Source organism: Anguilla anguilla, chromosome 3, assembly GCF_013347855.1.
Source record: "Anguilla anguilla isolate fAngAng1 chromosome 3, fAngAng1.pri, whole genome shotgun sequence".
Taxonomy (NCBI): domain Eukaryota; kingdom Metazoa; phylum Chordata; class Actinopteri; order Anguilliformes; family Anguillidae; genus Anguilla; species Anguilla anguilla.
This window is the reverse complement of record NC_049203.1, coordinates 23,440,657-23,466,507: the sequence shown is the minus strand read 5'-3', so window position 1 is coordinate 23,466,507 and position 25,851 is coordinate 23,440,657. Positions and strand designations below refer to the sequence as shown.

The window sequence follows — 25,851 nt, the reverse complement described above, 5'->3', positions numbered from 1 at the left end:
TAATTATTACATTTTGTGGGGGAAAAAACCTTAATTTTCATCATTTAGAGACCACGTTGTCGCTCATGTAGGCCTACATATCTGATTTATAACGCCCATATACTTACGTAATTCGGCATCACTAGTCATCCTCTTCTACTGTGAATTCAGTGTATTCTTCCAATAATTCTTCAAATAATACAGCATTCTGTGGCCAAATTTGAGCAATTATCATTCCTGCATTGCTGTTGGTAACATATGCAATCTTTTGTCGTCTATAGTGAATGTAGGTGGTTTAGATATGTTTTAATATTTTAAGCAGCAATTAGCTTGATCGATAGAAATGCAAAAAATGAAACAAATTTTAGATCTATGCACATGTTATCTGTACAAATGTATAGGCTACAGTATATACATTGTATTGTAATCTATGTATGTATGTATGTATGTATGTATGTATTATTATTATTATTATTATTATTATTATTTATTATTAGTATTAGTATTATTATTATTTTCAATCGCTGTTTCAGTGTTCTCAATTTCTCCTTACTGGCAGCTTTTTTCCCTGATTTGATTGCTTTGGCCTGAATCTTCCATGTTACGTGAAATGATCAGAGGGGAGCAGCAAAGTGTCTGACGGCAATCGGGTGAGAATAATCATTGTGAATGCTGCACGAATTAAGGATTGTATCTTGGGATGCTTTAACAGTATTTGTTGCAACGGTTTTGTTGTATGTATTTCCGATGTAAAGTCAAATATACAAGAGCAACACCTTGGTGATATTCAGGCCGCGGCCCTGTGAAAATATAAAATTGTAGCTCGTCGCTACTTTGATGATGCCTGTTTGTGATGCTCTCTCATCAGTTAGCGTTCGTATCTCAAATAAGCTTAGTACGGCCAGTAGCTACATTTTTGGATATAACTAGCGTAAACTGATTTGCTGGTTATTCCGTAGAGTCTGACTTTCTCAAAAATAACAGACTGAAATACCCGTGACATCCCGCAGTTATAAGGATATTGCTACACCGGCTTGCTACACATCTAGCAGATGCAAACATAGATTTTAATGTCCACAGCTGGCTAGCTGTAACCTTGGTCGTGTTAAATTGGATTTATGTGTATTACGTTGTCGTAAAAACTGTTCTTACCGCGAATCCCACTTGTTTACATTCTGGACAGATGTGAATGCAAAGTGAATCTATCGTTGTTTTCGTCGCAGCACTTTATACACAAGCAATATCGGAAGCGCTGTCCTAAAATGTATTCTTACGACCAAGGGTGCCTGAAACGACAAGTGTAGAAATGTTACCACGGCGGGGCAGAATTATATGGACAAATACAATCTTTGGGGGGAGGGGAGACTATATGCTGTAACTGCATTTACATCAAACCTACGATGCATCAAAAAAGCTTCTTCACGGTATCTCACTGGATGCATATCAATGCTAAAATAGAGGATGGATTAACAAGCATGCATCAGGCGCAAGGTGATGATGCGAGCTACTGTTGATTTGACAGCATTTTATGTCTTCGATAAAGTTCATTTAAGCTGGCCAGCGTAGGTCCATACTTCGAAACACACGTCTGGTATACATCAAACGACAGTCTGACCTATTTTTATCACTAGAGCTTATATAACTTAAATTGTGCCCTGGCGACAGATTGTTGCCCTGGCTGTCTAAAGCTGCTTATAATATCTTAGAAGATAAACATTTTGCTGAACTAGTTGCACACTCCTACCTACAACGCAGTTCGTGTGACTTTCTGGTAACGTTATAGGCGACAGTATGCTTCCGTGAGAGGTACGTTTGATATTGTTTTGCCCATGGTAGGTGTGTTACTAATGTTAATACGACACAACTTCTCTGAGAGTCGCTGGTGTTTCTATAAATTTGGTACAACTGGGCGAATGCTGAATGGCTCTTCCACACTATAGAGAAATGACCTACAGTACTGGGTATTGAATGCTTCTGAAACCGATTTTTGAAATATGTGACAGTCTGCGATCTGGTCTTAAATGGTCTAATTCTAATAATAATAAGAATCTGTATAATATACATAATGTATATAACATGTAACATGATTGCACTAGCCCTGATAACTCGTATGTTTTGGAGCATGGATGAATGGTCAGACCTTTTTTTCAGAGATAAAAAAAGATGTTTTTTTTTTTTTTTTTGTCGCATATACCGAAGTGACCTGCCTTGTTTGCGTTATGTTCCTTTTAAGTGTAGGTGTGCACTTAATCCAGAAGAAATGATGTCCATCTCCACTACATTTATAGGAGTTTGATAGTAATCATACTGTATGCTTAATGCAATCATACCTCACCATACATTTTGTCATTTCCCTTGTCATTAGCAGAAGAAATACGCTGCATTTAACAGTTTCCTCAAAGTAGGAGAATTATACCCTCAAATCCATTTGCTACTTAAAGCCATATATCCTCAATCTTCCCTTTGCATGTACCGTGGCACTTAAGTTGATGATTTAGGATTGTGTAATAACTGCAATTGGTTGTAACACTAATGACATGGTATCATTAGACTCTTTGCCTCTCTTTTGTATGCACTTTTGTAAGTCTGGTTTAAAGGGTAGACTGCTAAATGTCTAAATGAAATTACAGTGTGGCGCACACAATTGGACAGTCTGGGAATGGTGTGAATGAACCTATGAATTGTGTGTGGTATGCTAGCTTAGATCTCAAGGGGATCCTCTGCATTGGAGTGCTAGCAATGCATTTCTGAAGTTAGACCATAAGGTCATTTTTGAAAATCCTTCAAGACCTCCAGAATGCACAGTGGGGCACTTCCCACACAAAGAAAAACAAGGTTTCTTATCCCTCGTTCCCATGCAATGCGAGCATGGGTATTAGGTCTGTCTGGACTGCAAAGGATGTGCAAAGCTGCTTTTGCACAGTTCTTGTTTTGATGAGGACATTCCTAATTTGGAGTAATTTTATATATTCTGCGCTTGCTTTTGCTTCAGACTTCCTTCTCACGACTTTTAATCAAGTAATTATGTAAATTAAGTTCATTTCTAAATGAATCTATAGCAGTGATGTCCAACTTTCCCAGCTTTCTGAGCCCACAAAATGTCTCGCTTAATATGAAAATATAAGTGCTGTAACCCACCCACCATTAAAATGCAGTCTGTATGTTCAAATCTGGAATTAAAATGCAGTGTGTTCCACAAGGCCGACTTGAGGCTGGCTGGCTACTTTTATCCCTGAGTTGTCATAGGCTAATAAACCGAAAAATCTCCTTGTCATGTTATTGACATAAGCTCCAGTAGTCGCAAGACATTTTAACAGCAGGACAAAAATTAAAAAACAGAAAAGCACAAATTTGATTCCTGAATAGTCAAGAATGTGAAATAATTCATTCAGAAATGTTGAAGATGGTGAATGTTGTTGGGCTGTCGTGGCGTGGAAGTCGGTAACAGTGCCTTTGGAGTGGCAGACCGGGGTGGTTTTCCCTATCTTTAAGAAAGGGTACTGGAGGGTGTGTTCCAGTTATCTGGGAATCACACGCCTCAGCCTGCTCAGGAAAGTCTGTGCCAAGGTGCGGGAAAGAAGGCTACGACCCATAGTCAAACCCTAGATTCAGGAGGAGCAATTCAGGTTTCATCCAGGCCGCGAAACGGACCAGCTTTTTACCTTCTCGCGGATATTTGAGGGGACATGGTAATTTGCCTGTCCAGGCTACATGTGTTTTTTCTGGATAAGACCAAGGACGCATGATCCAGAGCAACAAACATTTTCATTTTAATCACAGATCACCAAGGGATTCTTTGTACTGCTGATCACATGTTACAACTTCAGGCAGCTATTCAACAGAACTGCATAAGAAATAACCTTATTTTCCATTGCCAAATTCGGGTTATGAGGTTAAGGTTATATTTAAGCTGTTTTGCCCTGCTGCAGTAGCAGCTTGTCTGGGTTATTGTCATTATGTCTTTGTGAGAAGCTGGAATATTTTGATTTATTTTTGCATTTTAATTAGAAATGGGTTATGCTGTAGCTAATTCCAGTCCTTTGGTTTAGAATGGGTGTGCTCATCTAAGGAATGCAGTAACTGCATTCAAATATGATCCATACTCAAAGTTTTTGCTGGATAGTATGCAAAAAGTTTTAAACATCTCACTGTGTTGCCTTCATCAGTGAAAAGATGTAAAGATCAGTCTTGTATTCCTAACTTTACAGCATTACCATTAGGTGTAGAACCTAATTCGATGGAAGCAATGACACAAGACTGACATCAGCAAAAAAACTAGTTTGACATCTCATGCTGCCATATCATTGCTGGATTTTCTGCCAAGTTCAAACTTTGTATGTCATCAATGCATAGCGCCAGATGCTGCTGGTGGAAATTTGCCGAAACATTTAATTCATATCTTAAAGGGATGGTTCACTTTCTGGGGATTTAATGTATGTTCTCTATTGATCCAGAAAGGTATTTCACATACTATTTTAGGCTATCTAGAGAAGCTTATGACTACTGCCATGCTTTAGGCTGGCAGGTATAACGGCATTCAGTCTAAAACAAGAAAATACACACAACTACTTGTAACTCACAAGTAGTTTGTACAGTGAAGCTATGATTCCATAGGTTATGTGTATGAATATTACACCATTTTTCTTAAAAAATGGCAAAACATTATTTTATTTGGAATTGTTTACAATGGTGCACATAACCTGAAACTGCCACACTCAAGGAAGTACAGTATAAAAACAAATACTTATGTTTACAATTATGAATAAATGTTTTACAATTGAGCTATAGGCTATATCATAATTAGACCTATAGCATCTAGAAATATAGCATTACTGTACAAGCTGCATTGGAGTTTATTTCATTGCTTTAGACCATAAACGTCCATTCCGTCATTCCATTGAAACCCCTTCAAGTGAACTATCCCATTAGACTCTAGACTCTAGACTCTGCCTTCTGGATCATCTTAGTGGATGTGTATCAGTACAGTGATTGGGACATGGTGAGATACCTTTGATACATTTTGATAAATGTATGGCTTCCTGGCACTTACTGCAACGGGCAGGGCATTCACCAGTTTCCAGGATAAATTCTTGGTCACTGAAGCATCACCCAGTTGATTTAAAAAAATAAATAAATAAATCCCCCTGCTCCAAAAAGTGAACTATCCCATTAACTAAAAGCACTGGATGCAGAACTGAATCATGTACAAATGTAGACTGCTTTCAGAAAGTTATGTTACTGTTCATAGTTTCATTGGGCCCAGAACCATGTTTGAAAAATTATGCACCCAGGGTACATTAATAAATGAACAGATAAGCCCTGAACATCCTGGGCCCTGCACAAAAGGATTAGCCTGCTGTGAGTGCTAAGCACTGAGAGGATCAGGGAGCGTGAAATTTGTCACCTTCTTTCATGTCATTTTGGGACCCCGTCTTGCTATTGGTATGTTGCGTAATTCAGTGGTAGCACAGTCTTAGAACTTCTTGGAAGCCGTCTCTTCAGTTTGACAGGAGCCCCATGCCAATGCTTTATTTGAGTGACTTACCCGTGCCTATCACTTCCTTTCCTGTATATGTTTTTCCCTCTCTGCAGACAGTGAGGACTAGCTGTCGGCTAACATTACATTTCATTGTTGCACAACCTTCAAGACAATGATCTCATTGTTGCCAATAGCCATATTACCCTGTAACCTGTCATATGGCAGAAGATGGAGGGGGCTGGGCTTTGTTAACACTTGCATGAGAGATTCTTGGAAAACAAGGCTGCCGTCTTGTGCTGTTTGTGCGTATGCAACAGTCTAGACTCTGCCTTCTGGATCATCTTAGTGGGTGTGTATCAGCACAGTGATTGGGACATGGTGAGATACCTTTGATACATTTTGATAAATGTATGGCTTCCTGGCACTTACTGCAACGGGCAGGGCATTCACCAGTTTCCAGGATGAATTCTTACTGAAGCATCACCCAGTTGATTAAAATAAATAAATAAATCCCCCTGCTCCAAAACAGCTGGTGTGTGATTACTTTTACTATGGAATAATGTCTGATATGCATCGCCCAGATTTTTTTGGACCCAAGCCTGGCTTTGAGATCTTAACTACTGTTAAACATTGTACTTTTTCTGCCACAAATTCACGAGAAGCCTTCGTTTTGTCGGTATTGTTCCGTCAGTGCCAATGCCTGAGAGTTCTGTTTCCATGACAACTGCAGGTGCGTGGCCAGCGTCCTGCCCCAGCCCTGCCCAGCCATGGACGCCTGTGCCCGAATCAGAGGGGTCCCACTGAAGACACGTGCCTCCATTAGGAAAGAGGTTAGTTGATTTTGATTACATTGCACTATATTTATTAACTATTCATAATTATTATTAACTATTAATTATTAAAATTTAAATACGCAATAAATTTTATTAATTAAAACATTTTATTAGGCTACTGTTATGTCCGCAGAAGAGTGTTTCTGATCTGTCGAAAAGGTGGTTGGGGGTTTTTCGTTATTATGGTGAGTATTATTTAGTCATCAACTGGTCTTCTTTGGCCTACCAGGACCTTGTGATTACTGAGCTCACCAGTTCTCTCTTTGTTCTCGATGATGTTCTAAAATTGTGGAGAAAGTCTTTGTCTCAAACAATATGGAGCTCACTGTGCTTAGCTAGCTCAGCTCATATTTTCAGTGTTAAACAAGTATGCTTATAATCCATTTCAGCTTCTGCAATCACAAGTTGATATTGTTTTTTTTTTCTTTTGCAAAATTGAGTATGCTGCCCCAGGGTTGCGTGCACACCTCAACTGTGATGTTGCTCAGAAACCGATCTGTCCAGTATTGCTATCGAAACATGCCATCTTCCTGCTGTGTAGAATGCAGACCTCAGCAGTCTGTGACATAAGCAGCACAATAATGGCAAACAGTGCATATTTGGCATGACAGAGGTTTCCACTTCTACTGAATACAAACGTAGGGGCTGGGTCTTACTAAGAAGCTAGCCACTAAAGGAAGAAAGTTTAGGTTTATTACTTGCATGCTTAAGTTCTACTGAAAAGAAAATGCACATTGCTGTTGTGTAGAACATTTCAAGGGTTTAACATCAGTGAATTTATTTTTACTAAAAAAAATATGTCAGACCTCTATTGGGAATGCTTAATATCCTCCAGATTCACCTGAGACGCAGCTAAAGAACATGCAAATTACCCGCCTATTGTCATTTTTTTTTAAATGGGAAAGGGTAGTGGTGTACCCAAATTGTACCTTTTGCAGTATTTCTGGTCAGAGATTGCTTTGCCAAGCCACGCTGAGAGTGAATCAGTTACGCCTTGATCTGTTAAATGAGGTCAATGTTGTTTTGTGGTGGAAGTCCCACCACAGCAGCGCCCTTCCTGGGAATCAAACCTGCAAATTTTAGGCTACAATCCCAAACATTATCATATAAAAGCAACACACATAAACTTAGGAAGGAAAAATATGCGGGGAAAACTTTTTTTTTTTTTTTTAAAGTTCAGTGGCTTGTCTAAAGCACTTTCCCGCAAAAAATGAACTAATGAGACAATCAAAACAAGCATATGAAGAAGAGTTCCCTAACCATTACACCATACTACCGCCCTATAATTCAATATTTCAAGGTAATTCCATAATTAATTGACTCCCAGGTCTGGTATGCAATGAATTTTAATAACCTTTGATAACCTCTCTCTGTTTGCCTCCTTCTGTTGGTTAGACCGTCCAGGAGAGCTCCACACTCAGTCTGAAGAACCTTGTGAAGAGCAGAAAACAGCTGTGTAATGTGGTGCTGGACCTGCCGATCAGAGAGACGGTGTCTGTAACTGAGGTGTGTATTTCCATACCGCAGTAATGAATTAACTTAAGAGCTGCTAATGGCTAATGCTGTTCCAGTGTGGGAAGGGCTCCACGTTCTTACAGTAAACCCACATCTGCTATAGCTGATAGCCTAACAGGGAGGTGCGTAATTGGAAGTTCTGTCACTCAGGGAAGGACTTGCATGTGATTGCTGTTGTTGGGATGATTGCATCTCATCATGCACCAGTAACCTTTCTGGGCAATCGGGCACCCACAGTCTACCTGCACAGGCTACAAGTGGCGCCCTGTGACGCTGTGTGTGCGTGAGCTTAACTGGTCGAGTGAAGAGAAGCAGCAGCTGACATCTTGTGTTTTGGAGGAGAGTGCAGCAGTGACCCAAACTGACAGAGCAGATTGCAGCATTGTGTGTGCGTGTTTGTGCGTTTGTATGCATTTGCGTGTACGTGTGTGTGTGTGTGTGTGTGTGTGTGCGTGTGTGTGTGTGATTTTACCATGGTTTTAGGTGTTTTTTTATTTTTTATTTTATTACCTTCTGAGTCATTGATTGTGTTGTTAAAATGACATATTTGTGTTGTTCTTTGGCCAAATTCTTCTGATTGTTATTTTAACTTTTATTCTGAACACACCTTTTTTTCCACCCTTAGATTCATTTTGTGTGTTTACCCAGTCATTCTCTTGGAGACAGTGCCACACTACAGGTCAGTGCTTGTCTTCAAATATTTAATATTTCAAAATTGCATTGCACAAAGTTTATGTAAATAAAATTTTTAGAAATCTTCAGCATTCCCAATAAAAGTAATCTTTGTGGCTTATCATGCTTGTGACACATTTTGAGCAAATATATATATATATATATATATATATATATATTTGGAATTTTTCTAAACTCTGTAATGCTGTAAAAAGCTAAATTAATTGTGTCTGATGCGCTGTGTAAAGGCTGTGGCAGCTGCCCCAGGTGATGTGATTGAGCTGCTCAGATCACTACATGTCCCCAGCCTGAGAGACGAAGAGCTGCTGCTGCTCAAAGACTCTAAGAATCTCCTGGAGAAAAAAGACAGTAGTTCACAGGTAAGATAGAGAATTATCAACGTTTTTATTTACAGTAATGGTATGCGCTCTTTGTAATTGCTATATGTTCTGTTAGTGTAATTGTGTTTAGAGTATTTTCAGTTGTTTCTTTTCTTCACCACTTGTAATTGCTGCATTATCATTGAAGTCACTTAATTCATTTTCCTGCATGATTTTGTCTGGCTCTTCTGTTTGGTATGTTTTTGTGACTGCTGAGTGTAGCCCTTTGGTAAGATAAGATTCACAATCCCTGTAAATTGGCAAAGTAACATTGGACATAGCAAGGCTTTTTTATGTATGCACTTTCTGTCTTGTCTCCAAAGACAATGGTGGTGAATTATAAATCCTATAGAGACTCAGTAACTACTCTGGATCAGTTCAGGGCATGATTTTCTTGTGACCGCATGTTGAAGTGCACATCAAACAAGCACAAACAGAATGACTATGGGCTCTGTTGCATTTATGGTTAAGTTTAAGATTAAAGTTTATTGCTCTAAAAATACTTAATGGCACAGTAAGGATGTGTTGAGTATGTAGTGAGAAACACTAAAATACTAAAAGATGAGGTTAATAAAACATAATAATGTCAATAATTCAGGTGATGCGCTAAATCCCTTGTGCCTTAAAGCAATGTGTGGAATCCAACCCTTAGTCTCATATGCACGTGAAAACCGCCCTTACTGCAGTGCTTTCTCTAACCTGAATTTAATTTCTTAATAAATCAGCATACCTTGGTTCCTTTGCATTGGTTGACTATGGTCATGTCCTCTCTTTTTGCTCCAGAATGGTTGGTTGAAAGCCATCTGTATACTGCGGTTCTCCCACACTCCTCAGAATAGTGTCAACACTACACTGGGTCTACTGGCCAGGTACACTGCCGGTGTGAAGTACGCCATAGAGCTGCAGTCTGTACAGAAGGCTGCACCTGACACCTGCCAATCCGAAGACGATGATACCAACCAGTCGGTCTCCTCCATCGAGGATGACTTTGTCACTGCTTTTGAGCACTTGGAGGAAGATGAGACCACAGATTACCCATGTAGGTTGTTTCTCTGAATGTTTGGTTAAATTGGTAATGTTTGAGTTGATTTCCAGGCCCCAGCTAAGATTACATTACAGTTTACCCATAACATGGAGATGGACTTTAAAATGATTTTCTTATTGTTGTGACTAGATGGCAGTGAAATATGAATGCCCCATTAAATGTTGGCTTATATTTATTGCCAAGCACTACATCACTTTTGATCATACTGCAAACTAAATGTTTTGTTTTCAGCTATCAGCTCAAAGCCTGAAATAGTTAATTTTCAAAAAGAAACAAGTATAATAAGCTAAAACAGGCCAGCCTAATGTTTGTAGAATGTTAATCATAATTAAATTAATGTGTTATTTAAATACCCCTGTGTCTCATTATTTTTAGCTTCTGGTCCCTACTGTCAACATAACCGGCGTGACGTGGCCTCTCAGACTGTCCCCTCCCACCGCAAAGACAAGTCGGGTTCACGGGTCATCATCCGCTCTCTCTCCAAGAAGGCCTCAGCCAAAAAGACAACCCCTCCTGAAGTATCGGTTTCTGTACAGAGCTCGGCAGTAGGATGGTCCACAGGTTCAGGGAGCCAGTGGAGCTTCTACACACCAAGCAGTCCTGAGAAAGGCCGTCTCACCTCCACCTCCCTTACGGAGTCTGACGAGTCCAATTGCTCGAGTCCTAGCCCCATTATCTTCTTGGATGAAGTAGGTTATCAAAAAAGTCTGAGAGCAAAGCTCGACATTCCTAAAATCCCTGTCCTCAAGGATGGGGTAGAAGACTCGGATTCAGAAGTGAGTGAGTTTTTCGATAGTTTTGACCAGTTTGATGACCTGGAACAAGTTCTGGAGAACTCCTCCAAGGCTAAGTTGCACAAGGATATAACGCCTACTGGCCAGACGCAGAAAAAGAAGCTTTCAGAGGACCGAGGCTCAAAATATGTATCCAGAGGCAGTTCAGCTAAAGCTATGAATCCACAGAAATTTGACCATCCAGTCCTCCCCGCCAACATAAGGAAACCCACTCCACTAAAACCAGGATTGGCAAGCGGTACCCACTCTGAAGTCCCTGATTCCCCGCGGCAAGTGCGAGCCTCTGGTGAGGAGAATGGAGCTCTCTTCAGTCCGGTCAGATCGTCTGCTTTTAGCCCTCTAGGAGAGGGTGGTTCTTTGGAGTGTTTTTGGAAGGCAGATGGAGATACCACGGAACTGCGCAAGCCTCAGGACCTCTGTGCGCTGTATAAGACGTATTCGGATTTTGCAAGCAGTATGTCGAAGGAAATCCTTGCCTCAGTCTGTGGGTACTCATCGCCTGTTGACATGAACATCAACAAGAACCTGAGTTGCGTTTGTCATAAAGAATTTCAGAACGTCAGTGGCCACCTCATGAAACTTTCTGACATACAGGAGACAGTTACGATATCCAAATCACAGAAATCGCAAACTCTGACAGATGGAATACAGAAGTTTGCTACGGACTTGGTGGAAAGGAGCCTAGGGAGTGCCTTCCGAGATCTACAGAAAGGGGTGTCCTCTTGCACTACTACACTTTGCCATCTAGCTGCAAGGTTAACTTCCTCAGTGTTTCAAATGGCCTTTCATGAGATAGGCATGAGACGTGCATATGTTTTAAAAGAACGTGCAGTAAATGGTTTAGCTGGCTTCTTAGTCGGGGAAGCCATGTCTGAGGCACTGAAAGAGTTCTGCATTGTGAGGAAGCAAATCTTCAACAACACTGTTGCCCAGTTTGCGGCAGACCTTGCAGAGGAGCTGGTCTTCGAAGGGATCATGGAGGTCTGCCAGTTCTCATACCCGTCCACACCCTCGACTTCATGTGACTGGTCTTTTGAGCAAGAGGAAGAGGTTGTTTCATCGTATGCCTCGGACCTCTCAGAATCTGTACTCCAGGAGGCATTCATTGAGCTGTCTCAAGCGGAGGTTACCTTCACAACACAGGCGGCCATTAGCGTGTCTCTGGACAACATACATTATGTCAGCGCTGAGGATTCCAATCCGTCTACAATGACATGTGATGCTGCTACAAATTACTTGGAATTGCCAGGCACATCTGAACTGGCTGGTGCACCGGAAAACCGGTGCACCATGAGAAAAGCTTTGTACTGCATGTCTGGAGTTGCCAGTTGTGTGCCAGTACCTGTGGCAGGGAAAGGCATTTCCCAGTTTCAGAATCCAGCAGATGTTTGTCATTTTAAATCCAGTGTTAGCCACACCTCACAAACTAGTCCCAAGAAAAGCAACTGCTCTGAACTGGGAGTAGTGACAACATCAGCACTGGACAAATCCACAGCAACTCAGACAGACTTGCTGCTGGCCACTGCGCAAGGCAATAGGGAAAATGGTGAAATGCGTGCCAATGATGAAGAAACAGTCTTTGCTAACGATGAGAATGTTTATGAAGCTACATCATCCAGGAAGAGTAATTTTCAGAACTTCTCTGGAAACATGGTTGACTTGATTGTGAATGAAGCATATGACCTCATGGCCACTTCCAAAGTGAAGAAGACAGTGGGGGACTGTGCTGGCTATTTGAGCAAGAAAATAGGAAGTTGCATGCCCTCATCACGGCAGGTTGAGTCTCAGGATCTCGTCAATGAAGATATAGTGAAGTCTGCCACCACGCATACAGCTGTACAAGGGAATACTGACACCTCAGCCCCCGGAAATGAACGTCTTCTAAGTGACAATGTAGAGAAAGTGGATCTAAGGACAGTACTTGAGAAGAATACTTCTGGTGTATACGTTATGCTGGATGAACACAGTTCAGTATCAGACAAGCTAACAGATGCTGCCTACCTGCAGGAGAAAGATAGTGTTACTGATCAGAGCTCCCACTTTCCCTCACAACCTTCCTGTAATAAAGATGCTCGTGAGAATGTATGGCAGTTAAGAGATGCAGCGCTTGAGACGCGTCCTTCATCAGTGAAGGATACTTTGGAAGTGCCAGATATCCAAATGGCAGGGCGAGGTGACAGGAAAACGGTTCCAGAAGAGGCACTCAGTAGCACCGGGAGAAAATGGAGTGGAACTCCAGGCACTCCTCCATCCACCCCACTGCAGCAGCCTCCGCCTATGTCTCAGGAGAAACAAATCAAGCAGTTCTCAAAGAAGCTGAAAGGGAAGCTTGCAAAGGAATTTTCTCCAGCTACGCCGCCATCTACCCCACAGTACCAACCTCCCGCTGGACCCCTTGAAGCTGGAGCTGACTCGGAGAAGAAAGACTTCATGCTGAAGCTTATGAGGTCCCTTTCAGAGGAAGCATGTAGGAATGAGGATGAGGAATACGGAAGAGATGGTAGGGGCCAATCCAGAATTCGGGCTGGAGACTGCCGGCCGGAGCAAAACCTTCCTGTAGAAAGCGACTGTAAAATCATGCAGAAGGGAGCTCTCCGGTATGCAGAGCGCCTTGCTTTCCACATTGTTTCTATGGCTACTGAAATGGACACCTTGGGTTTGGAAGAAGGGGGGAAGTTGAATGACAAAGAAGGTAAAGCCAACCTCCCTGTGCACAGTGCTCGGTTTTCACAAGAAACCTTAAATTCTTTATGGACCTATGCCGGGGAAATAGCAGGGGAGGTCATCAATGATGTAAAGAAGATGATGACGACTTCTACTCAGCATGGACGCAAAGCCTGGAAGGGTAGCCAAGATGACTCTGCTGAAAGTCACTCACAGGTGGACCACAGAGAATGTAGATTAAATAACATAGCTGACCAGTGGTCCAGCGATCTTGTCACTTCAGTTCTCAACCTCCAGGGTTCCGGGTCAAGTGGGCTGTCATCCAAGTTCCCTAGTTGTGAAAGTGTGACCGATGAATATGCCGGGTACCTCATCAGGGTTCTGAAGAGGGAAGGGGGCAACAGGGAGCTCATTTTGGATCAGTACGCCAGCCGACTTGCTTATAGATCTATTAAGTCAGGACTAGCACACGCCACAAGGAAGCTCAAGCAGAAGTCCAGCCCGAGGCTTCAGTCTTTCAAGAGATTTCATCATGACGGCACCAGTGAGGTCTGGAGAAGACCAGCTCTGGAGACACCCTTTACAGACACACAGGCTGACCAGTGTACATGTCAGAAGGCCAGAGATGTAAGCAGTGGGGAATATATTGAACTTGTTAACTTTGCAGAGTCTTTGGCTTACAACATCACATGTGATGTGACAAGAAAGCTCAGACTGTCCTCTGTTCGTATGCCCAAATCGCTAACTGATTCCTGCCTGTACAAAAAGGCCAAGCCAGGAGATGTGCCAGATAGGCTTATCAAAACCTCATGTTCATGTTCCTTCCTGCCTTATATGGAGAAATACAAACAATATCACAGCACCGGCAGTTTGAATGATGGGACTTATAGTGATAGTGTCGTGCAAGTCATTGAACGCTATGCCAGGAAGATTGTTGACGATACTTTAGAGGTGACACTGGCAACGGCAGGCCATCCTGTTTTAGAGGACAGGATAAGGATGAGCAGAAATTTGTACGCCGAAAGAGCCTGTCGCTACTGTACTGTCAGGGAGCGTCCGTTTTTAAGCAGCGTGGGCCGGCATTACTTCCAGGAAGTTCACAGGAAAAGAGGGCGGGGCTGTGAAGTGTCAACTGTAAGCTGCTGTAGCCAGGCAAGGTCTTGCAGTCTTGAAATTCCAAAGATTCACATTGACTTGGATAAGAGGGAGGTGTTTGCCGAAGAAGTGGTGTCCTCTGCGATTGAGAAAGCGAAGAGGGAGCTGAGCAGCACTAGCCTGAATGCGGACAGTGGGATTGGGCATGATGGCGCAAGCTTTGCTGAGAGCCTAACCACAGATATAATGGCATCTGCTATATCGAACATTTGCCGGGCCGTCAGCGTCAGGTAAAACCTGTTTTATGTAAAATGACTTTACCTCAAAGCGAAACTTTCATTATAAGTAATTGCTGATGAGTGATTTGTGTCCCAGAAGAAAAAAAATAGAAGTTTGTTTTTTTGTCTAATATATTGTAGTCATGTAAAAGTGGAAAGAGGTGTCTTGGTTATTCAGGAACCCTCTACCAAGCTTCCCCACCCCCCCCTTCTGAAAAAAATTCTTGGCACTTCCCCCGGTCACTGTTACTGGATTCCCCACAAACAGAACACAGGAGGGAATATGGCCAAAAAGCCAAAAGCGTAAAACTTCTTTGCAGCAAGTGAAGGAACTGACTTTGTAGAAAGCAGCTCATATTATTGACTGCACTGTGATGCTGGCATTAATTGTTGGTTCATGCTGGAATGTCTTCTGTTTCTAATTCTTTGAGTCTGTGTATCCAAGTCAAGTTCTCTTTACAAGGGCAAATAAAGTCTTGTTGCTAAGTGGTGCCACGTGCTTCCTGTGCCCTAGCCCGCCTGGGAGGGAGCGGACAAACACGTCCGAGTCTGCGGTGAGCCAGCAGCTGAGCGCAGGGGAGGACAGCATCGGCAGCTGGTCCAACCTGAGCTTTGAGGACGAGCACCCGGATGAAAGCAGCAGCTTTTTACATCTGAGCGACAGGTAGACAAGCCAGACATGCAGCACGGCTTACGTAGCAGCGCGCTAGCTGCTGATTTGGAACCGGGTTATAGTCCTCATAATCCATCCTTACCCTTTGCATAAGATGTTCCATTATTTATCATCTGAGAAAGCTGCTGTAGGTGACGGGTGCAGTGTGTCCTTTGGGTTGGTTAGGATAAAATGATAAACATTCCTTGCAAGATCCTGCAGTTGTTTATTAACGGTACACCTCTTCCTTCTTTAATTCACCCTGTTTTTTCTTGCGCACTCCTTTTCACCAGTGTGGCTCTAACTCTTATTGAGGTAGACTGCTGGAATGAATGAACTGGGCATATTGTTTTAGAAGACCTTTTGGGAACCTTTTTTTAGTCATGCTGTACCTTTGCCAGGGACTTCCTGTGAGAGTAAGAAGTGTTACTAATGTCATTTTCAATTCATTGTTCAGCTCACGTTCTGGGAGAGTGGAGAAAGTAAAAACGTTTGTTCATGACTTGTGTTAGTCTGTTGTTTTTTGTACAGGCGTGATTCTATCATAGACCATTTATACAATTTGTTATCATATCAGGGAAATATTGGTGTGTTTTGGTTTTTAGAAATCCTACAGCATGAGGAGACTAAGTCAGCCTGCTTGTTATCCATGGACACACTTCAGCTAGCCAGTGCTTGGAAATGACCACCAATTTTACTGACATTTTATGTATGAAATTAAAATAACTGATTTGTGGCCAAAATATGTCACGGTACATTCTCAATTTAATTTAAAACTCCGAAGAAGATTTAATCTTTATCTCTTCATGTAAACCATGGAGAAAATTAATGTGAAATGCAGGTAGTAATTTACCCAGACACTAAAAGGCTTTGGGGCAGAACAACTGGAGCTTTTGGTGTTCTAGGCAACGAAATGGGGCAGAAATATGGAAGGTTTCCCACTGAAACTGGCCAGTTTCCAGAGGAAGTCTACTCCTTATTTGACTTCATTATTTGTAAATTCCAGAAAAAGAAGCACATTTTCTCTTCCCCTTTCAGTGGTGTATTGCAGCTTTTGAAAAATGACAGATATAGCTAAATCTGTACATATTAATTTATTCTCTTGAGCGCTACCTACACACAAGGTGATAAATGATTTTTGCCAGACCTCAGTGTTTTATCTTTTGTAGCATGCAGACAGCATTTAGCTTTTATGTAGAGGCTAAATAGCTAGCAGTATTGTTGAAGGCAGTGTTAATGTACCATGCTAAGTCCTCATCTTCTCTCCTGGCAGTAATGGGAACAGCAGTAGCTGGAGCAGTCTGGGGTTAGAGGGGGAGGTTTGTGAGGATCCCTTATCACTCTCCCCATCTGACAGGTTGGTGCGGTTCAGGAGACAGTCAGTGTGGGTGTGGTGTTCCATTGAAATACACTGAAATACAAGTGTTTTCTTTTCCACCTCACACATAAACGTAAACTTGTACGCATGCAGACACACACACACACATACACTCACTCAAACACACACACATTAGGGGCGACATAGCTCAGGAGGTAAGACCGATTGTCTGGCAGTCGGAGGGTTGCCGGTTCAAACCCCGCCCTGGGCATGTCGAAGTGTCCTTGAGCAAGACACCTAACCCCTAACTGCTCTGGCGAATGAGAGGCATCAATTGTAAAGCGCTTTGGATAAAAGCGCTATATAAATGCAGTCCATTTACCATTTACACATGCATAATGCCAAATCCGATTGATAAGTAGTGTATAGAATTCAGTTCACAAAGACCTGGGCCCAAATACTTTACATATTTGAAATATATATTGTATGTTTATTTATATTTTTTTACATTTTTTGGTATCTGTGGGAATTCTACTTTGTCTAAAGCAGGGCTGTCAAACGTAATCCCACGAGGGCCATAGTGTCTGCGGGTTTTTTTGTTTTGCTTTCAATCAGTTGCCTATTAAGGCCTTGAGAACAAGGTGTTCATTAGCCAATCAGTTACTTAAATGAAACATTTGTACTGAGAACACCCCATAAACCAGCGGACACTGCGGCCCTCCAGGGCTGGAGTTTGACACCTGTGGTCTAAAGGGTTAAAGCTTTTTAAATTGTTAATAACTCTCTCACACGCACACATACTTGTTAGGCTAATTCTGATTGATTGGTTGTTCTAAAATGCAAAACCTTTTAGTCTTTCAATGTAAATAGATGACTCATTCACTGTGCTTTTCAAATGCATACCTGTTATATTAACAGATAATTTAGTTTGGCTACAGAAATATAACTGCAAGATGACCAACTTATGACTGTTCATATTGTTATTAGATTTTAAATATGTTTGTGAGTGTATATTTGCATTTATGTAAATGTTTTATTTGTAATCAAACAATTCACATGTGGTTAAAGTGCAGGTACATTTGTACATTTTTCTTTCACCATTTATAAATTACAGCACTTTTTATACACAGTCCCCCCCCTATTTCAAGGCACTATAATGTTTGGGACGCACTACTTCACAGGTGTTTCTGATTAGTCTGGTGTGTTCGCTTCCTTCCGTAGAGCAGGTATAAGAGAGCTTTTAGTATCTAGTCTTGATTTTTGGGTTTTGATTGCCTTTGGAGTCTGTTTGCTATTTGTCAGCATAAGGACCAGAGTTGTGACAATGAAAGTCTAGGAAGTTGAGGCTGAGAAATAAAAATAAAACACCTGATTTGAATCCAATTGAACTTGCATTTCAAATGCTGAAGAGAAAACTTTAGGCAACTAGCCTCTGATACAAGCAGGAGCTGAAGATGGCCGCAGTACAGGCCTGGCAGGGCATCACCGGAGGAGATAGTCAGCGCCTGCCGATGTCTAGATGTCACAGACTTCAAGTCGTCATTGCATGCAAAGGACAGGCTACAAAGTACTAAACATTACTACTTTCATTTAAATAACATTAATATGTCTCTCACATTATGCTGCCCCTGAAATGGGGGGCTATGTATAAAAAGTGCTATAGTTTCTACATGGTGAAATTAAAATGTATAAAATTGTGGAGTACAGAGCCAAATCAAGAAAAAATGTCTTTGTCCCAAACATTGTCAAGTTCACTATATTCAGTATATACATTTTTGGGACCAAAAGTACCTAGCTGTGTCTAGCACTGCACTGTATATTAAGATTAGTAATTCAGCTATTTAGACATGCAAATTCTCACTATTAAACTAATTAATAAGCTAACATGCTAGCCAGTAATCGTTATCCTTAAAGTCCCTGTAATACTTGGCATTAGACTGGGCATTCTTGGAACTCTGTTCAGAAAATAACTATTTAACTTCAGGGTTTTTATCAAATCCACAGAGTTCACAGATGGTGTGCACATGTCACTTATTGGCTGAAATTTACAGTGACGCCTATTCCTTACTGGAAATAGAATTGGAGTCTCCGATCGGTTGAAACTGATGCATTTATCCTGAAGCTCCTTTCTAGACACTACCTACCTGTGAACGTATAGGTTGCGCACTCACAAAGGCATCTTCACTTTGTCCATCATAAGGGAGTTTTCTACTCATTTTATTATCCAGAAGTCTAACATTAGAACTTCAGCCTGCCCTGCTCTGCAAATGTGCAGTAAATAACTTTATCAGATTTTTGATAAAGAAAACTGCATAAACATGTCTTTGACTGGCAGCATTATACTTTTTTAAAGATGGACAAGAATAAAATGCTTTTTTGTACGTCAACATTATGGAATTTGTAAATGGAATTTCTGTTTGAGCTCGATGAATGGTGGTTACAAGAATTGTTTTGGAAGGTGGGTGGGATTATGTTTTTCACTCATTCATTCCAAGGGTTTTTTTTGTGAAGAGTGTTGCTTAAAATATAGCTGCACTACATGCTGCATAAGTTTCTGATGAGTCTGCATTCTCTCTCTATCATTCATTCTCTTCCAAATTAAAATTCAGAATGCTTTATTGGCATGACAAGATGCATCATATGTTGCCAAAGCACAGAAAAAGAACATGTCCAACTCTCACACTCATCTCTGGAGCAGGTTGATGTGTGGCATGGCATGCTGGGAGATGTAGTTCTGCTGTCTTTCCATTTCTTCCATTTTATCCTGATTAACTTCTTGCATGCACTGAGTATTTGGTTTTATTCTCTGCCCTGTTAACATATTCTCTTTGATATTTTGTGATTCCAAATTCTATTTTTTTCTGTTGTGGTAGCAATGGCACAGAGGACAAAGAGCTGGAGGCCAAGGCGCACCTAGATGGTAATTATTTCAATTCCATATTTGCAGGTAAAGCTAAAGAAAACAAAGCTGACAGGACTAAAAGCAAGTTATTCCTTAGATGGAAGCAAGAAATGCTATATTTTTCAAGGCAAATGTTTGTTTGATTTATTGACCTGCCAGCTTATTATAATTACTTAAAAAAAAAAAATATGAACACAAATAAAAAAGCAAGATCTCTTTTTCAAGGTGTTTTACATTTTAAATCTTATGTATTTTTTAATTTTATGCTGTCTCTTTTTAGCATTGCTAATTCTTATTTTTTCATGTTCATTCCAATGTGTTGGAACTGTGTTCTCTGTTCCCTCCTTTTTGCCAAGCATACTGTATGAAAAACATTGAGTAAATAAATATTGAATAGAACCCTCCTGGAGCACAGTATCCTCGTTGGAGTACTGGGGCATTTTGAATTGTTTTTTCCTTTTTTCTATGTGTAATGACCGCACCCTGACAGCATCTTGGTCCATGTTCCCTGTCTCAGGGCCTCCCCGTGTGGAGACCAGACCCCTCCACCCAGAGCGAGGGCTGCTGGTGGTCACTACACACCTGGAGGAACCGGCCCCAGACCCACAGGTGAGCGTGGTACTGCAGTGGATCGCAGCCTCCCTGTCCAACCTTCCCTTGATGCAGCTGGGCCAGTCACCTGACAAGGAGCTTCAGCTGGTGAGTGCATACATCATTGGTCCTTGTCCTTAAGAGCTGCAGTGTCTTTTTTTTTTTTTTTTTTTAAACTCAGAATGTATTTGACCAATTAATGCAGTTGAATACGCAGTTAAAGGGAGAGTTCACTTGTTTACTATGTGGACTATATTAATTCAGTTTTAGTGTTTGTTTTTTTATTGTCAAAAAAGTTTTTGTGTGGATATTTTAGATGCTTAAAGAAGCTTCCGGTGACTTGCCAGCTTTTTAATGACTGGTATTGGGAATATTGGGGGTTTGGGATCTAAAGCAGGAAAATACACTCAAGAGCTCCACAGCAGTATGCTTCCAGGAGCTATACTAATTAATACATTTATTCACAATTATAAATATTAAAATCCATTTTACGCAATTTTGTGCAACTACTTATTTCCTTCTCAGTTCTCAAGAGGTGTTTACTCCCACGGACCAGACCAGTTTTGATTAAGATGCAGCTGGCCTGGCCCAGGGGTGGCCTACCACACCACCTGTGTTGTTGCATGACTAATGGTAGCCAAGCTACTTACAAAGCTGAAGCTACAACTATGAATCAGAAGACAGTTTCAGCTGCACTGTCGGTGTACCGGATCTGAATCGGTCTCTGCTGAGAGGGGAAGAATGAAAACCAGACGTGCTGTTAGCGTTGAGCGCCAGATTTGAGTATCGCTTGCCCTGAACTGTCCGCAAGCGCAGCGGTGCATGCTGGCTTTAATTAGGTTCAGGTGACTTCCTGACATGGCTGACCCAGCTGCATGCCTGTGTTCCTCCTGCAGCTACCGGCTGTGCTTCAGAAGGTGAAGGAGAAGGAGTGGAGGGTGGGGGAGCTCCTGCAGGCCCTCCTCCGGTACTGCGAGGAGGTGGAACCGGGCGTGGAGCCAGACCGGCACGGTGGGCAGCCCTTCTTCCAGTGGCTGCTGGAGCAAGCGTAGATCCCTGCATCTAAACTCCCTCTGGGTAGTGAAGTCTTAAGGTTGCCATTAACTACAAAACTCCCTATTACTGCGCAGCAATGTGTTGTCTCTCTGCCTAAAACAGGGGTGCGCAACCCCCTTCCTTGAGGGCCGAGTCTCTTCCTGGATTTCGTGTAACCTGGCTGTAGTAGAGTAACACAATGTGCTGTAATGTTGATGCGCTCTGCCCGGAATTCAGTGTTTCTGGCACGTGATGTCTTTTTCTTGCCTTCGTTTCAGCTTCTGCCCGTAATTATTTAATTAGCCCAACCATTTAGATGACCTTACATCTTTAGTTATATTTCTTAATGAGTTAATGAATGACAGCTAAAAAAAAGGATGACTGCTGTCCCTATATGAAATGTTATACTGTGATCTAACCTTTGAGTGAACCAGCGTTGGTCTGTAATTAAATAATGAAGTTTGTAGAAGTTGGTATGTAATTCAAATGCAGGAATTGCACCCCAGGAATGGGGTTCCCTGAGGCCTATTTGGTGGAATGTGTTTAGTCTCGTGCACTGCTTGGGGGTGGATCCCCCCCCCCACTAGGGGGAGCCGTAAATTAATCTGCTGTCCACTCTTGATGTTGCAAACAGTATGCTTTTGACTTCAAGTCGCGTTGTTGTGTGGTCATGGCTTTTGTTCTTGCTGTTTTTCATTTGTAACGTTTGTGTACAGTACGTATCCACATCCCATCTGTGTGCGATCATCTGTGCACTGTGTTTTCAAGCCCTGGTCATGTGACATGAAAGAAAGGAGGCACTGCCTCATGAGAGAGTGTTTCTGTCAGGGAATCCCCATCTCTTAAAGGAAAACTGTTACCAGTATATACCTCTCTTCTCCTGGCCTGGATTCCACATGGTCAGGAGCCAATCCCAGAAACTACTAGTACTCCCAAAACCGTCTTGCGTGTTAGTGAAATTTTACATAACTGAAGGACTGTATTAGTTAAACTAAGCAAGCATTATGTAGACTTAGATTTCAATTACACTGTAAGCTTTTTTTTAAGCAAAGTAATCTAGATTTTGATATATGGGCTCAGGCTATGTTTAGAAAATGGAGCTGGTTTTCTTTTAGTTGTGTTCATGTGATGTTGAGTCTTACTGTCCAGAGCCTTTGTCTGAGCCTACATAACACCAGTATGAAACGGATTCAAAATTCTGGCCACTAAGTACCATTTATTTCAGTGGATTATTTATCAAATGCCGCCATCATAATAGCGGTGCTTAGATTACTGTGTAAAATATAGGCACATTTCTTTGTCACTTAACAAACCATTGTTTACAGCGCAATCATAATGCAGGCTAGAAAAAACCTCTTGACTGTGTTCATTCTATATTTATTGAAGTCAGTTTTTTCATGTTATGGGTTTTCTGATTTTATGTGTGATGAAGGATCTATAGATGTTTCTGATGGCCTACCAGTATTACAATGGCTGGTGTTGTGGTGATTGGCTGTTTGTGGTCTAAAGCAAGAAAACACACTAAAAGTAACTCCAAAGCAGCTTGTATAGACATGCTGTGTCTCCAACGGTTGTACATGCATATACTAACTAATTATACTTCAAAAAATTGTTTAATATTATTTTTAGTTGCAGCTATTACTCATAGCACATGGAACCTAAGCTGCACTCAAGGAATGAAGTACTGGCAGATTTGAGTTTATTTATTTTGGAGTTGAAGTCTATTTTCCACAATTAAACAGGACTCCTAATACTCTTTTATTAGCCATTGTAAAGCCAGCAGTTTGTCAGACATTTTTGTAATTGTCCAACATATTCTTCATCATGCACAAAAACTTAGCCAATTGAATACATACACTAAAACTAAAATAATATTTAAAAAACCCTAGAAAGTGAACTATCCCCTTTCAATCAAAAACGCAAAAACTAAGCTTCTCTTCTGTCATATATACAATGATAAAAATTAATTAGTTTTTTTTTTAAGAAACTGTCTGAGAAATGGTAGGTAACTGACATTGTATAGTAAGAAAATGTGCAAACAAAATTGGGGCTGTGGGGTGTAGCTCTAGTTTTGCAATACTGAGAATTTCTTACATCTTCAGTGGAGACCTTGGAGAACTGAAATCAGTAACCAATTCATGCCCTAGAAAATGGTGAGGCGAGTGAACTTTATAATCAACTATTTAACTGATTCATTAAGCACTGAGTAATAATGAAAAATGCACATATAGGGTTATATATAATTAAATTAAATAATTTAATTTAATTATATCCTGACCAATGAAATCAGTGTGGTCTCAAGTGCTGAAAGCATGGACACCTGGTCACTTAAATCAAATAATTTGTGTCGTGATTATAAGATTTTACTCAAAGCCCATGTCCGTATGTCCCAAAGCAGCATAATGTTCAGCAAGGCAACAAACTTGTTATACGTGTAAAATACCTCAAATTGTATATGATGAACTCTCTCTTTAAATAAGGTTAGGAAAGACAGCATCAAATAATTGTGAGGTCACAGAGAAGTAGAGTAAAATCTGTCAGTATAAGCTATTGGTAAGGGTGTAAGCTAGTAGCAAAAAGACACTGTACTGTACACCTTGGGTTGGTATGTGTTTGATTTTGAGGAAGCTGCTGTTATGCCTTTGACCCAGGTGTGTTTCCCTAAGTTTTACCAGTAAAAGTCCAGCTTGTGTTAAGTGTAAGTCTTTATTCTCGATGAATAAGGAACTGCTAGGTAAAATTTTTGAAAAGAAGTATTTGTAATTTGCACTGGTAAATGCACAAGTATTGTCTGCACGCCACAGCAATTCCCTTGCTCAACGGCAGCCATTGATTGGTTCTCAGTAAATTGAGCCACTTGTGGTATTAATACCATCACTAGACAGCTGTGATGTGTCAGTTTGTGCTTTCTCACACAGGGAACCGCCCTTACATGGTGTCATGTTTTTAAAGTGTAATATGATTTAACCTGGCTTATGTTCAGACAAAGTTAAACTGCATAGTCCATGAAGAAACCAACGCCAGAACAGTATCTGAACATTTCACCTGCCTTAATAAAACCAAGGATAGTTAACCAGTTGTTAAATAGTGGTTCAGTTATGCATGCTTCCTCGGGGTATTATTGTCAGTGGTGTTTATCATTATCAGTTATTCTTCAAAGCCACACAAATATCTGTTGGACGGCTATAACAAAGAGAATCACATGCAAGTTATTTGCAAGCACATGGACAAAGAAAGCTGCCAGAATGTTTTACTTTAACTGATATTCACACAGGTCTACATAAAAACACAGAGTTTATGAAAATATTGTGTTGAACCCAGGGCAAGTTTGATGACTAAATGGTAATAGCGCTCTGGTAGTGACAAAGTAAGACTGCACATTAATGGAAGTATATTAGAAGAATTAATGAAAAGCTATTTTTGATGGTAATGATATTGTGATATGATGGTTTTTTGAATCAGCCAAATGAACGGAGTTGTTCTCTTACAGTATGTGTGGAGGTGTTTGCATTCACTTTATTTCATGTACATTCACGTGCATCCCTTTCATTCAAAAATGACCCAATGCTATTTCATGTTATTTAAAAACCGAATGTGTTATATAGATCTGGCTCAGTAGTTAAAAGAGTAGTTATATTTTGTTACTTGTGCAGTGTTAGTTATATTCATCCAATTACACATTGTAGGCAAACAACATGTACTGTATACTGACATATATTTTTCTTGCTTACTGTATTTGTATAATCTTGCCAAATAAAATATTTAATGATTTGTGTAAGTTATAACTGTGAGTGCACTACCTGTCCCTTAGTGATATTTCTCATTAGTTTACATAATATAAGCTTGAAGCACTATATTTGCAAATTGTGAAAGCTGTGGCTAAAAATAAAGCATTTTTTCATGTGTACAGTACTGTTATTTTTCATTGTGTGTTTGTTTGACCCCATTACTAACAGATCTCAGAAATGAAAGGAAATTCACTAGGTTAATCACAAGCCATGAAAGCAAAATAAGTTGATTCCATTATAAGAAACACTATAACTGTAGTAACAATATAACACTCAACTCATAATTTCAATTGCATGAATTGCAGTTAAAAAGCACCAAGTCATTTTCTCCAACTCCAAACTGAATTCTGAATGCAGTGAACAAAAACATATTATCACTGCCCCCTTGAGGAGACTAATGCAGATGACAGATGCAGTCTACTCCTGTGGTCCTTCTGTATTTACTTTTACAGCAATTGCCAGATACTTTCATCCAGAGAGACTTAGAAAAGGTAGCTTCACATCTACATTTTAGCAACTTCCTTTGCTTTCTAATATCTTCTGTATTTGTATTGTATTATTTGACATTATTCTTACAGTGATTTATTGATATCTTCAGTTGGTATTATATATTCATTTATGTAGGTTTCCATGGATGCACATCTTTAAAAAATTAATTAAACATAAGAATACTGAGACCATAACACTGTGACAAGACTAGCTATTGCCAAGCTTTACGCCACCTATGTCTGCCAGGCCATGAATTAAGAAGGACCATGCTGGCGCTAGATCTGTGATTTTACTGGCTCAAGCCAGGCATTTTTATTACCCTGTGAATAAGTAACTGGCCCA

The 25,851-nt window shown here is 40.7% G+C and overlaps 1 protein-coding gene across 2 annotated transcripts; it reads left to right on the top strand.

Moving 5' to 3' along the window:
* The first annotated feature begins 502 nt into the window (after positions 1-502).
* On the top strand, positions 503-25,144 carry LOC118223120 (A-kinase anchor protein 11-like). 2 transcript variants are annotated; one of them, XM_035409291.1, is made up of 12 exons: positions 503-629; positions 6,189-6,288; positions 7,687-7,797; positions 8,432-8,485; positions 8,727-8,858; positions 9,642-9,897; positions 10,279-14,746; positions 15,249-15,398; positions 16,660-16,743; positions 19,578-19,624; positions 20,124-20,305; positions 21,094-25,144. In XM_035409291.1, exons 2-12 carry the CDS (start codon positions 6,226-6,228, stop codon positions 21,247-21,249), a joined length of 5,703 nt encoding a protein of 1,900 aa, XP_035265182.1. In that variant the 5' UTR covers positions 503-629; positions 6,189-6,225; the 3' UTR covers positions 21,250-25,144. The 2 variants fall into 2 exon arrangements, with proteins under 2 accessions (XP_035265182.1, XP_035265183.1); XM_035409292.1 differs by lacking the exon at positions 16,660-16,743.
* Positions 25,145-25,851: the final 707 nt, after the last annotated feature.

Bases quoted from the DNA above. Each gene is read 5' to 3' on its own strand.
- LOC118223120 (XM_035409291.1), top strand. From the start codon at position 6,226: ATGGACGCCTGTGCCCGAATCAGAGGGGTCCCACTGAAGACACGTGCC. The intron at 7,798-8,431 runs GTGTGTATTTCC...TTCCACCCTTAG, and splicing joins AGACGGTGTCTGTAACTGAG to ATTCATTTTGTGTGTTTACC. The intron at 15,399-16,659 runs GTAGACAAGCCA...CTCTCCTGGCAG, and splicing joins TTTTTACATCTGAGCGACAG to TAATGGGAACAGCAGTAGCT.